The sequence below is a fragment of the Sorex araneus genome, chromosome 4, assembly GCF_027595985.1.
Source record: "Sorex araneus isolate mSorAra2 chromosome 4, mSorAra2.pri, whole genome shotgun sequence".
Lineage (NCBI taxonomy): Eukaryota > Metazoa > Chordata > Mammalia > Eulipotyphla > Soricidae > Sorex > Sorex araneus.
In genome coordinates this window covers 215,192,453-215,205,554 of record NC_073305.1, presented here as the reverse complement: position 1 = coordinate 215,205,554, position 13,102 = coordinate 215,192,453, and the positions used below count along the sequence as shown (strand labels likewise).

Sequence of the window (13,102 nt, the reverse complement as noted above, 5' to 3'; positions counted from 1 at the left end):
AGGAATGACTCCTGTGCATTGCTGTGCATTGCCAGGTGTGACCCAAAAAGCAAAAAAAAAAAAAAAAGAAAGAAAGAAATTTCCAGAGCAATCCAGAACTTTCCATCTGGTCATGTGATCTAAATAAGCAATGCTTTACAGGCTTGGAGGAAGAGATAGACTGATTAAGGTAAGGCAAACTGGCTTCAGTGCCTTGGCAAACAGTTTGCCCTTCCCTGACTTTCTCTGTGACTGGTACTTTTTTTTTTTAATTGAACCTCAGTGATAGACACAGTCACAAAGTTGTTCATGATTGTGTTTCATGCTTCAGCCTCCAACACCCGTCCCTTCACCATGACTGGCCCCTTCATAAGGAAGCACGACTCCCCACCGATTCTTTTATGTTTTATTTATTTATTTATTTATTTTTGCTTTTGGGTCACACCCGGCAATGCACAGGGATTACTCCTGGCTCATGCACTCAGGAATGACTCCTGGCGGTGCTCGGGGGACCCTATGGGATGCTGGGAATCGAACCCAGGTTGGCCGCATGCAAAGCAAACGCCCTCCCCGCTGTGCTCTCGCTCCAGCCACTCTCCAGCGATTCTTTCCATTTTAATTCACTGAAATAAAATAAGCTTGAAATGCACCAGTGTAAGTGGCTGCAAGAGTCCACTGTGGAAACCTCCTTGGGCTCTGTGCCCAGGGACCCCCTGAGCTAACTCTGGGCTCTGTGCTCAGGGACCCCCTGAGCTAACTCTGGGCTTGGGCTCACTCCTCCTGGCACTCAGGAGACGCCTGAGAGGAAGGGGCCGAGAGAAAGGCCACTGAGGCCAGTGCCCGTGGCCCCGACAGGCCCAGTGGAGCCGTTCCAGCCGTCCACTGCCATCCCGAGTGCCACTGCTCCTCAGCTGACCCGTGGGAGTGTGTGGGCCTGTCACGTTGTCATGGAAACCGATGAACCATCCGGGCTCCTCGCCCCCACAGACGGGCGGTGCAGCTCCAAACCGACTGGTCCTGCTTCGGAGTTCACCTGAGGTCACAGGCGGGAGCCGACGGGGATGACGGGGTGGGGGGCACCGTCTGTCCAGGCTGGGGGTAGCCAGCGGGGGGAGGGGTGTCTCCCCAAGGACCTGGTGGAGCCACACCCAGGGGCCCCAGGAGACTGAGCCACTGGGGGACTGGATGGGGCGCATCTGGCCTGAGTCACCGTCTCTCTCTTTTCAGTCTCTCCTGCCTCTGTGCCCCCTCCCCGCCCCCCACCTTCCCACTCCGCAGTGGTTGACAATGGGGGGATTCAGGGCTGGCTGTGTATATCTCCGGGAGAAGATGATTCACCACCGTTGTGCTCGCCCTAGTAAATGACCCCTCGACCCACCCTCCCACGAGCACCCCTTCCTGTTTGTCATCACCAGCGCTCCCCCCACCCCCGCCTAGCCCGGGGAGGAGCGAGCGTGCTGTCCACTGCAGGTCTCGGCGTTGGCCAGTCCTGTTCCTCGGGGAGTGACATGGTCCAGGACTGCCCTCCCCGGCTTCGCCGAAGCCCTCGCCCCGGCGGGGTCCCACACAGAGGAGGGCTGAGTCCAGGCCGTGAGCTTCTCCTCGGCACTCGGGGAACGTCTGCAGTTTCTTCCTCCTGCCTTTGTGCATGTCCTGAAGTGCTGGACACAGGAGCCAAGGTTGTCTCTCTGCAGCCACTGTTCTCAGGATCATCACTATTTTCTTTCTTTTTATTTAATTTTTTTTTTCTTTTTGAGTCACACCCAGCAATGCTCAGGGGTTACTCCTGGCTCTGCACTCAGGAATTACCCCTGGTGGTGCTCAGGGGACCATATGGGATGCTGGGAATAGAACCCGGGTCGGCCGCGTGCCAGGCAAACACCCTACCCACTCTGCTATCTCTCCAGCCCTTTATTTTTTAAAAAAATGTTTTAGGGGCCGAAGCGATAGCACAACAGGTAGGGCGTTTGCCTTGCACGCTGCCGACCCAGGTTCGATCCCTGGCATCCCATATGGTCCCCCAAGCACTGCCAGGAGTAATTCCTGAGTGCAAAGCCAGGAGTAACCCCTGAGCATCGCTGGGTATGACCCAAAAAGCAAAAAAAAAAAAAAATTTATTGAGCCACCGTGAGATACCGCCACAAAGCTTTCATGTTTGATGTTCAGCCATACAGTGATCGATCACCCATCCCTCCACCAGTGCAAACTCCCCACCACCAGTGTCCCCAGTATCCCCCCCACTCCCATCCCAGTCCTTACCCTGCCTCTACGGCAGACAATTGCTCAGATACTCTCTCTAGTTTTGCACATTATTTATATTTTGCTCGGATATTCCCACCACCGTTCATGTCTGCCTCCCGGGGACAGACGCTAGATCCTTTATTTCCCATTGCTCACCTTGCATATCAGGAGAGGTCGGAGGAATAGTCCTGATACCCACATACCAGAGCCTTGCTTGTGGAAGCTCATGGTCACCGGGGTTGCATCTGGAGAAGGCGGGGAGACCGCACCTGCTCCATCTAGGGTGACCCGGTGATACCGGAGGATTCTCTGGTGTTGTGGTGCCCGCTGGGACTCTTGATTGCTGTGTGTGGCAAGATGTCGCTGGGGGCGGGTTGAGGGCATGATTTCTGGCTTCGGGGCGGACTGGGGGCCAGGATGGAACTGTCCAGTTCCAGTGCCACCATGCAGTTCGGAGGAATAGTCCTGATACCCACATACCGGGGCCGTGCTTGTGGAAGCTCGTGGTCGCCGAGATTCCACCTGGAGAAGGCGGTCACTCTTCTCAAGAATGCAAATATGGAGTCCTAAAGGGGCTCAGACTCAGAGTTGGAAAGCAGACAAGTTTGTTGGCGAGTAGAAGAGAAAGGAGCAGGAACGCCCTAGGTGGGGAGGGACCTGGCACAGGACCGGCTCTTTGGGGTGGGGGGGGCTTATAGGAACTCTGGGAGTTTGTGTTAGAGAGAACCGCAGGAAGTTAAAGATCAGGGTCTGTTGTGTGGGCCCTTGTACTGAAAGCCGTCGGGCCCTGCGCATTTCTTAGGGTTGACAAGCGAATTCTAAGATCGACAAGAGAATCCCAAGATTACAGAGAATGCGAGGATCCTGCAGACCCTCTTCTGGCCTCTTGGCTCAGATGCTGTCCGTTATCTTAGCCCCCGTGTGAGCCTTAGCTCTGAGCAGAATTGTACTTGGACCATTGTGAACTTCCTGTTGATCAGAAAGAGCCCAGGAATCCACAGGGAGTCAAAAATGTCAGATGGGGCGGAGGCAGGGGGTGACAGAGCAATAGCACAGCGGGTAGGGCATTTGCCTTGCACACAGCTGACCCGGGTTCGATTCCCAGCATCCCATAGGGTCCCCTGAGCACCGCCAGGAGTAATTCCTGAGTGTATGAGCCAGGAGGAACCCCTGTGCATCGCCAGGTGTGACCCAAAAAGCCAAAAAAAATTAGAAAGCCTGATGGAGCAGTCAAAAATGGGACTGCCCCCCCCAAAAAAAATGTAGGGCTGGAGCAATAGCACAGCAGCTAGGGCGTTTGCCTTGCACGCAGCCTACCCGGGTTCGATTCCCAGCATCCCATATGGTCCCCTGAGCACCACCAGGAGTAACTCCTGAGTGCAAAGCCAGGAGTAACCCCTGTGCATCGCTGGGTGAGACCCAAAAAGAAAAAAAAAATGGGACTGCCCATAGCAGCTGGCAGGGGGAAACTGAGGCTTCCTCTCTGACACTCCCCAGGGTCCTGTGGACGGGACCAGCTCGCCTTCTCCCAGGAGCAGGGTACCGAAGGCCGAAAGCACTTGTGTGTGTCATAGTGTGAGTGGAGTCTCGCTAGGTCTGGCCAGACTCAGGCTCAGCTCAGCTCACAGACCTCAGGCTCCCCCATCTGGTTTTTGCTGTCGTTGTTGTTTTCTTGCTTTTTGGGTCACACCCAGCGATACACAGGGGTCACTCCTGGCTCTGCACTCAGGAATTACCCCGGCGGTGCTCAGGGGACCCTATGGGATGCTGGGAATCAAACCTGGGTCGGCGGCATGCAAGGCAAATGCTCTACTTCCCCCCACCCATCTGATCACCTTCCCCCGCACCCCAGGGATAAATGCCCACTCCACAAGGCATAAAAGCCTCTGCCACTGCTTCTTTTTGTTATTTAGGTTTGGGGGCTACCACCCGCCACCCCGCCTTGGTAGGTGCAAGTGAGGTGACCCCCACAACTCCTTTGCTCTCTGCACTCACCTCCCCAGAAAGTCCGCTGGGAATTCGCTGTCCCCCCCCTGTCCCCAGCAGACGGATGATTCAAGTCACTTTCTTTCTACATGTTGTTTTTTTCCTCCTCCTGATGAAAATTGGCATCAGATGAGAGGGGTCCAATCTGAGAGGGGCCCAACTCCCTCTGCTGATCTGCTGGCTCAGCAGGGCGCAAATTACTGTCTCTCCAGGATTCCGAATCTGATTCAAAAAGAGCTGCCTGTGGGCTGGAGCCTTAGCACAGCAGGGAGGTGTTTGCCCTGCACGCAGCCGACTTGGGTTCGATCACAGTCCCCTGAGCACTGCCAGGAGTAATTAATTCCTGAGTGCAGAGCCAGGAGGAACCCCTGAGCATCACAGGGTATGACCCCCCCACCACCACCTCCCCCCAAAAACAAACAAACAAACAAAAAAGAACAAAACAAAAAAGCTGCCTGCAGGAGTGGGGTATCGCAGGGCCTGAGCACCCCAACATTCCCTGCTGTGGTCATCAGTAATAGGTCATCATGACCCCACTGACCAAGCCTCTCTTTGAACCGGGTGCCGCACAGACAGACAGATAGACAGACGTTTCTAAATGCTTGTCCCCGGCTCCATCATTTCAGCCCTGCAGACCGAACCATTGTTCTTCCCAACCATGCCAGACGCCCCACGCACACAGCCGCCGGGAGAAGGAGCCAAATATGTTATCCTCAGAGCGTCAACTCTGCCCTGGCCAGCTCCTCCGAGTCCACACAGCAGCGGCTGCCGGATTTCCATCAGGCTCCGACCGTGTCATTCTCAAGGAGATTCTGGAAAACAGCAGCACTATTATTTATTTATTTATTTTTTTGGTGGAAACAGTTTATTACAGCGGTGGGAGGCTGGACGCAGTGGTGGCCCAGTGGGGTTACTTTGCTGGGCACAAGTTAAAAAGGGGCACACGGAGAGGGGGAACGAGCAGGATCTTAAATAGTCACAACTTGGAGCTTAAGCAGGCAGGCCAGTCCCAGCTGCGGGGTGCCCGCCCCCCCAAATGCCCATGTGAGGCGTCCCAGCGAGGAGGACCCCTCCCCCCCCGCACCCTGACCCTACTGCCTGGGTGCCTGCCCAGGGTGGGCGAGATGCAGAGGTGGGGGTCAGCCTTGCACCTGGACAGGGGAGAGGGACGAGAGCAACACTATTATTCTCACAGGGACGGGGCATTTCTGCATGCCCCAAACTGGCCAGATGAGCAATGTCCCCACCACCCAGCAGGAAAGGCGCAGAGGCAGGGAGACGGGGCCCGCCTTGCTCTCCCTTCCTGCCTCATCGGGCTCTCCGGGGTTGATCTCTCGCCCCTGCAAGCAGCTAACGGCGCAGGGACTGGTGTCAAGGGACCCAGGTCGAATTCCAGCCAAGCTGCAAAAGTGCTCGGTGTGAAATATTTAAATATCGAGGGGTGTTAGTTACCAGCATTGGGCGATTCTCGTGTCAATCTGGCCGGATGCGTGACACGTTATCAACACGACTTTGATCAGCAACAGAGCTCAGAGCCACACACACGGACCAGTAAAGGTGCCCTGGGCTGCAAGTCACGGATCCTCTGATTCAGGGGCTGGAGAGAAAGCACAGCAATTGCCTTGCCGGCAGCCGACCTGGGTTCAATCCTCGGCATCTCCTAAGGTCCCCTGAGCACCGCCCGGAATTAAGTCCTGAGTGGACAGCCAAGAGTCACCCCTGAGCATCACCAGGTGTGGCCCCCAAACAAAATGAAACAAAACAAAAACAAAAAACCATCTGGGGGGCTGGAGTGATAGCCCAGCGGGTAGGGGAGGGCGTTTGACTTGCACGTGGCCAACCCGGGTTTGATTCCCAGCATCCCATAGGGTCCCCTGAGCACCACCAGGAGTGATTCTTGAGTGCAGAGCCAGGAGTAACCCTTGTGCATCGCCAGGTGTGACCCAAAAAAGAAAAAAAGAAAACCATCTGGGGCTGGAGTGATAGCACAGTGGGAAGGGCTTTTGCCTTGCATGCAACCGACCTGGGTTCGATTCCCAGCATCCCCTATGGTCACCACCAAGAGTAACTGCTGAGTGCATGAGCCAGGAGTAACACCCGTGCATCACCGGGTATGACCTGAAAAAGCAAAAACAAAACAACAACAACAAAATCTAATTCATAACAACCGCGATGCGGAAATCACATATTCCCGTGTTCCTGACGCGAGACCTTCCAGGCTGTGACTCCCCCTCCCACCCCACCCCTGCTGTGCTTAAACACCGCGGTTTACTTGCTACAGGCATTCGGTATCCCAGCCCCGATCCCACCATCCTGTCGCCTCCCCGCCACTGTTGTCTCCGATTTCCCAACCACCCAGGCCGTGACTCTCATGCCCACGTGGGCCAAGTGTCCGGTCACTCTGCTAGAATCCCCCGGACAGTGACGCTGCCCGTCAGGACAGGCCCAGAAGCTGGTGTGTGTGTGTGTGTGTGTGTGTGTGTGTGTGTGTGTGTGTGTGTGTGTGTGTGTGTGTGTGTGTGTGTGTGGAGAGCCATGGAGCTGCTCAAGGCTGTCATCAACCCTCCGCTGCTCCTGCCGCCTTCTCCACAGTGACCGGTGGCCGGGGGGACCCTGGGGTGCCAGGACCAGCCCACAGGGCGTGTCCCTGACTCCTGTCCCCTCCCCGGCCCCGAGTTCTACCATTTCTTCGTCTGACATAGCAGGAAGGAGAAAGTGCTGAACTTTGGAACCTAAACTTGTAGCCGTTAAGGATGTGACCCCCCGCCCCCGCCAGGCAAGGGGAACCCTGGGATGGGGTGCCGGCGGGGGTGGCCGGAAAGTCCCGGAGCTAGCAGCAGTGACAGGTCATTTCCAAATGGCGTGAGGGAGAGTAGGCAGGGTTCACACACCTTCCTTAGGGCGCTGTGTGTCTGTGTGTGTGTGTGTGTGTATGTCTGTGTGTGTGTGTGTCTGTGTGTATGTGTGTCTGTGTGTGTGTCTGTGTGTGTGTGTGTCTCTGTGTGTGTGTGTCTGTGTGTGTGTGTCTGTGTGTGTGTGTGTCTGTGTGTCTGTGTGTGTGTCTATGTGTGTGTGTCTGTGTGTGTGTCTGTGTGTGTGTGTCTGTGTCTGTGTGTGTGTGTGTCTGTGTGTGTGTGTCCAGGAGCCGTGTGTGACCGTAGAGGCTACCCTTGTCCCGGGGCGGGACGCACAGAGGCACACGCTCATTCCTCGTGACCCGCTGTCCTGTGTCCCCAGGATGGATGACATCCAGCTGTGCAACGCCATCATGGACCTGAAGCAGGAGCTGCAGAGCCTGGTCGCCATCCCAGGTAACCCCCGACCCCCCGCGGGCAGCGTTTCCCCGGCCCCCGCCCGGCGGCAGCTGCACCCCTGACTCCTCCGGAGACCTCAGTCCTGACAGAGGCGCCTCCCTGGGGCCAGTCCTCGGTCCTGGGCCCGGGCCACACCCCAGGCCGGAGACTCAGTGTCTCCTCCTCGGGAGATGGGCGGGGAGGGGGGGTCACCAGCAGGGTGAGTCCACCCGGCAATGCTCAGGGGTTCCTCCTGGCCCTGTGCTCAGGAGATACCCAGGAGATGCTCAGGGAGCACATGGGTGGCCCGGGACTGAACCCGGGCCCCTCCCTCCCTCTGTTCTTCCTTCGCTCTTCCTTCCCTCCCCCTCCTTCCCTTCCTTCCTTTTTCCTTCCTTCCTCTCTTCCTCCCTTTCTGTGTTCCTCCCACCCTCCTCCCTCCCTTCTTTCCTTCCTTTCTCTCCCTTCCTTTCTTCCTTCCTTCCTTCCTTCCTTCCTCCCTCCCTCCCTTCCTTCCTTCCTCCCTCCTTCCTTCTTTCCTCCCTCCTCCCTCTTCCTCCTTCCTTCCTTTCTTCCTCCCTCCCTCCCTCTTCCTTCCTTCCTTCCTTCCTTCCTTCCTTCCTTCCTTCCTTCCTTCCTTCTTTCCTTCCTTCCCTCCTTCCTTCCTTCCTTCCTTCCTCTTGTTCTTGGTCGACACCCATAAGTGCTCAGGAACTACACCTAGCTTGGTGCTCAAGAGATTGTGCAGAGGCAGGGACTGAATCCAGGCTCCTGCATGCAGAACATGAGCACCACCCTTGGAGCTATTTCTCTACATGCCCCCTCCCGCCCCATCCCCTGCAATCACTTTTGTGTAGAAACAAAGGGCCAGGAGACAACTCGAAGGGCTGGAGTCAGACTTGGCGTGCTCGAAGCCCCGAGTTTGACCCCCAGCACTGCGGGCTGTACCCGCGGGCAGCCGGCCTGAGCTCACCACCGCAGAGTCCCGCTGGTGTGGGAGCCCTTCCTCGCTCCTCTCCCCCACCGGCTCCCCGAGTCCTTGCTCAGCCTGTGTGTTCTCTGGCGCAGCAACAAGCTCTGGGAGGATTTAGTGGCTTTAGGGGAAAACCTGGCTCCCACCACGGCGGGCAGAGACAGCGCTGAGCCGTCAAGGGACCCGCCTTCTCTGCCCAAGGCTGGCCGTGGGGGCGGGTGACTCTGCTCAAGGACCCCCAGAGTCTCTCACTACAAGCCTCAGAGCTGGGGGGCTCAGGGCTGGGTGCAGACACCATCCCCGTAAGCATTAACAGAATCCCACCCCTCGCTCCCACCCACCCTCCTCTCAGTGTTGCTGGAAAGGATAAAGCCCGTGGTTGCCCTGGGGGCCAGAGCCATAGCACAGCGGGGAGGGCGTTTGCCTTGCACGCGGCTGACCCTGGTTCGATTCCCGGCATCCCATAGGGTCCTCTGAGCACTGTCAGGAGTGATTCCTGAGCGCAGAGCCAGGAGTAACCCCTGAGCATCGCTGGGTGTGACCCAAAAAGAAAAAAAAAAAGAAAGAAAGAAAAAGAAAAAAGAAAGAACAGAAAAGAAAAAAGCTAGCGGTTGCCCAGCAGGGACCAGGGGCACCAGGCCAGGTCTAGCTGGAGTGGGGTGCTGCTGGCAGCTGAAGGGGGGGCATCAGCAGTGACCAATCCTGCCCGTACACGATGGCTCCCCAGCAAAGGTGGCGCCCAGGCTGAGGAACCCAGATTAAACGAGAAGACCAAGCCCACGGCAAAGGCACCGCTTGTCGCCACGCTTCCTCAAGCGTGTCCTGTTGGCACATGTCAGGCCTGAGGTTTGCTCTCCCTTCGTCAAACGAGTACCTCTCCTCTTTGTACCTGGCTCAGGAAGTAGTTCACTGGGAGGGTGTTTAATCAGTAGAACAATGGCGGAAGGAAACAATAGCAGCGGATTGTTCGCAGTGACCTAGTACTCTGCTTGGTTTACTGCTCTTCAAATGCTGGTTATCTGTGTCCAGAGAGGTTGAGCGTGTGCCCAGAGCCACACAGCTAGGAAGAGAAGGACTGCCGTGTTGAGCTGACCCGATCTGATTCTATGGCAAAAATTGAGCTGTGCCAAGACGACGCAGGGCCCAGGGGAAGAGGACAGTGCTTGGGCCAAGGAGGAGGGCAGAGGCCAATTAGAGGGTGACGTGTGTGCAAGCATGTGGAGCATATAGGAACCAGATGCGTGATCTCCAGCAAGCTGCCAGTGCTCATTGGGTGGGGGATGCTGATGAGCACAATCACTAAGCAAGTGGTGGTGTCTGCAGGAAGTTGTGGGTACCTCCAGACAGGTGGGGCTGGAGCCTATATCAGGTGGGCGTGGCCTGAGATAGAAGGGTGGGGCCTTTCTCAGGTGGGAGTGGCTCTAGGCAAATAAGTGGAGCCTGTTTCCCTGCTGGGCGTGGTCCTAGGCAGATGGGTGGAGCCTGTTCTCAGGTGGGCGTGGCCTGAGGCAGATGGGAGGGGCCTGTTCTCGGGTGGGCGTGGCTCTATAAAGATGGGAGGAGCCTGTTCTCTGGTGGGCATGGCCTGAGGCAGATGGGAGGAGCCTGTTCTCAGGCAGGCGTGTCTCCAGGCAGATGGGTGGGGCCTAGTTAAATTTTCTCTTGGGGGGCTGGAGTGATAGCACAGCGGGTAGGGTGTTTGCCTTGCACGCGGCCAACCTGGGTTCGATTCCCAGCATCCCATAGGGTCCTCTGAGCACTGCCAGGAGTAATTCCTGAGTGCAGAGCCAGGAGTGACCCCTGTGCATTGCCGGGTGTGACCCAAAAAGCAAAAGAAAAAAAAATAAATTTTCTCTTGGGTGTTGTAGTCCTCTGTGTTTGACCCAGGGCTAATGCCGTTAGTATGACCGATCTTCACACAGCAACTCACTCCTACTGTAGAGTAACTCCCTCTCGCCCCCAGCCTAAAGCCCCCCACTCTGCCTCCACAGCGCCCCCTGTCTGCCCAGGGGTATCACACACCTGACTCCCCTTGCCTTATCGCCTTGGACCCAGGTTCCCCACAGGCGGGGCTGGGGTGAGGGGCTGGCACACACCACGTGCCGGAGTCTCTCTCGATGTGTATATGTGACCTAACAAGACACCGAGGCTTGAAGGGGCCGCAGCAGCTTCCCAAGGTCTCTGAGCTGGTGAGATGGCAGAGTCTGGGTCCCAACCTGCGTGGCCGCGGCCCCAGGGATCTCCACGGGAACTCGCGGCTGTTCCTGCCACGCTGCTTTCTGCTTCTCAGAAAAAGAGAAGACTAAGCTGCAGAAGCAGCGGGAGGACGAGCTCATCCAGAAGATCCACAAGCTGGTGCAGAAGCGAGACTTCCTCGTGGACGACGCCGAGGTGGAGCGGTTAAGGTGAGTGGGATCTCGGCTCCCGTGCTCCAGGAAATCTCCGCTCCCTGCACCCTTACCCACGGCCTTGCTTAACAGGCACAGGCTCAGCAAACGTTCCCAAACACGGCATCCCAGTGAACCCCACTCAGGGGCCGAAGAGATAGCACAATGGGTAGGTCACTTACCTTGCACATGGCAAATACTGGTTTGATTCCTGGTCACCCGAGTGCAGTCAGGAGTAAGCCCTGAGCCAGGTATGGCCCCCAACAAACCCCACTCAGATTTCTGGTCTGAAAACACTTTCTCCCACCCAGGAGAAACTCAAATCCAGCTCCAGAAAGACTTTGTAAAGACCCTCCGGGTGTTTCTCAGATGAACGTCATTCACACGCACCATCCACACAAAGCCACACAGACACGCCATCTACACAACGTTCAGGGCATGCAAGCCCACCCACGCCACAACCCTTTCCACACGTCACACATGTACCAGCTGCACACAGCACGCGGCAGCATCCTCGTGCCCACCACAGAGCTGGCCCCGGGGTCCCACACACTGCGCCTCTGGCCTTTGTGTCTCTGGCTCCTGAATTCTCTCCTCCCTCCCTTTCCAGAGAGCAAGAAGAAGACAAGGAAATGGCTGATTTCCTGAGACTCAAGTTAAAACCTCTAGACAAAGTAACCAAATCTCCAGCCAGTGAGTGTATGCCTTACTCTTCCTCCTCCTCCTCCTCCTCCCCGTCCTCCTTCTCCCCCTCTCCCCCTCTTCCCCATCCTCTTCTTTCTCCTCCTCCTCCTCCTCCTCCTCCTCCTCCCCTCCTCCTCCTCCTCCTCTCCTCCTCCTCCTCCTCCTCCCCTCCTCCTCCTCCTCCTCCTCCTCCTCCTCCTCCTCCTCCTCCTCCTCCTCCTCCTCCTCCTCCTCCTCCTCCTCCTCCTCCTCCTCCTCCTCCTCCTCCTCCTCCTCCTCCCAGGTGTGGCCCCAAAACAAACCCTTCCCCTCCCAATCCCCCTCCCCTCTCCCCTCCCCCTTCCCCCCTCCCAGGTGTGGCCCCAAAACAAACCCTTCCCCTCCTCCTCCCCCTCCCCCCCTCCCCCCCCTCTTCTCCTCCTCCTCCCCCTCCCCGTTCTCCCCCTGCCTCCCCCCTCCAGAGGGTAGCATTTGGAGAGCCAGAGGGCTGAGGCCAACATTCCTTCTGGAGCTCAGCGGTGAGCTCCGCAGTGAGTTGGCAGGGCCAGCTCGGCGTGCCCAGCTGTCTGTAACTGCACTAGCCCGGAGGGGCGCCCTGCTTGCTCCACAGTGCAGTGAAGCGGAGGAGGCTGTGTTGGAATCTTCATCATTTCGGAACAAGGGGTCGTGCTGCGGGCTGGGGTCCGACACTTTCATTTCTCCGCGCAGTCCTGTGCTCTGGGTAGAAAGAGCAGGGTGGGCACCGAGGGTAGCAGGAAGGTCTGAGATTCGGGAGCCCTGGGATCTGGGGCGTTGAAATCCCGTTGCTCATCGATCTGTTCGAGCGGGCACCAGTAACGTCTCTCATTGAGAGACTTATTGTTACTGTTTTTGGCATATCCAATATGCACGGGTAGCTTGCCACGCTCTGCCACGCGGGCTCCATACTCTCAGTAGCTTGCCGGGCTCTCCGAGAGGGGCGGAGGAATCGAACACGGGTCGGCCGCGTGAAAGGCGGGAGCCCAACCGCTGTGCTATCACTCCAGCCCCCCAAAAAAGTGGAACCCGACGTCTCTCTGACAGAAGGTACCCGCAGAGCAAAGGGCTGCGAATGAAGCCACGGGAAAGGCCGCCTTGGACTGTCCCTTTGCCCGGCCGTGGGCAGATAAAGCGGTGGCCAGTCCTGCTGTGAAGGAGCTGTCCCCTCCTCTGGCCACGCCCACTGTTCACACCGGGCTGAGCAAAACAGGCGAATTTCCAGGAAGAAGAGCTTCAAGAACCAAAAAAGCGTCAGGGGCTGCCAGCTAACGCCCCTGCTTCCCCCACCCCAGCCCTCCCTGCCCCCCTCCTCTGCCCTCCCACCCACCCACCTCTCAGACACCCTCCCCGCCCCTCCCTGGGGCCCTCCCTACTTCACTGTCAGCTTCTGGAGCTGTTTATTGCTGCCCCCTTCTCCCATCTCCCCGGCCCCTCAGTGTCCACTGTGTCCGGGACGCTGTGATTGGCCAGATCTGTCGCCATAGGAACACAAGCTGTCACCCCAGGAGAAGGGACGGGAAACCCGGCTTCCACTCTCTTCT

The 13,102-nt window shown here is 57.3% G+C and overlaps 1 protein-coding gene across 1 annotated transcript in view; it reads left to right on the top strand.

The window, feature by feature from the left end:
- BMERB1 (bMERB domain containing 1) overlaps positions 1 to 13,102 on the top strand; it is an 81,836-nt gene that overhangs the window by 66,399 nt on the left and 2,335 nt on the right. The window contains exons 3-5 of the mRNA XM_055137044.1: positions 7,444 to 7,517; positions 10,763 to 10,877; positions 11,470 to 11,552. Coding sequence (XP_054993019.1) covers positions 7,444 to 7,517; positions 10,763 to 10,877; positions 11,470 to 11,552 — 272 coding nt within the window. The remainder of the gene's footprint in view (positions 1 to 7,443; positions 7,518 to 10,762; positions 10,878 to 11,469; positions 11,553 to 13,102) is intronic.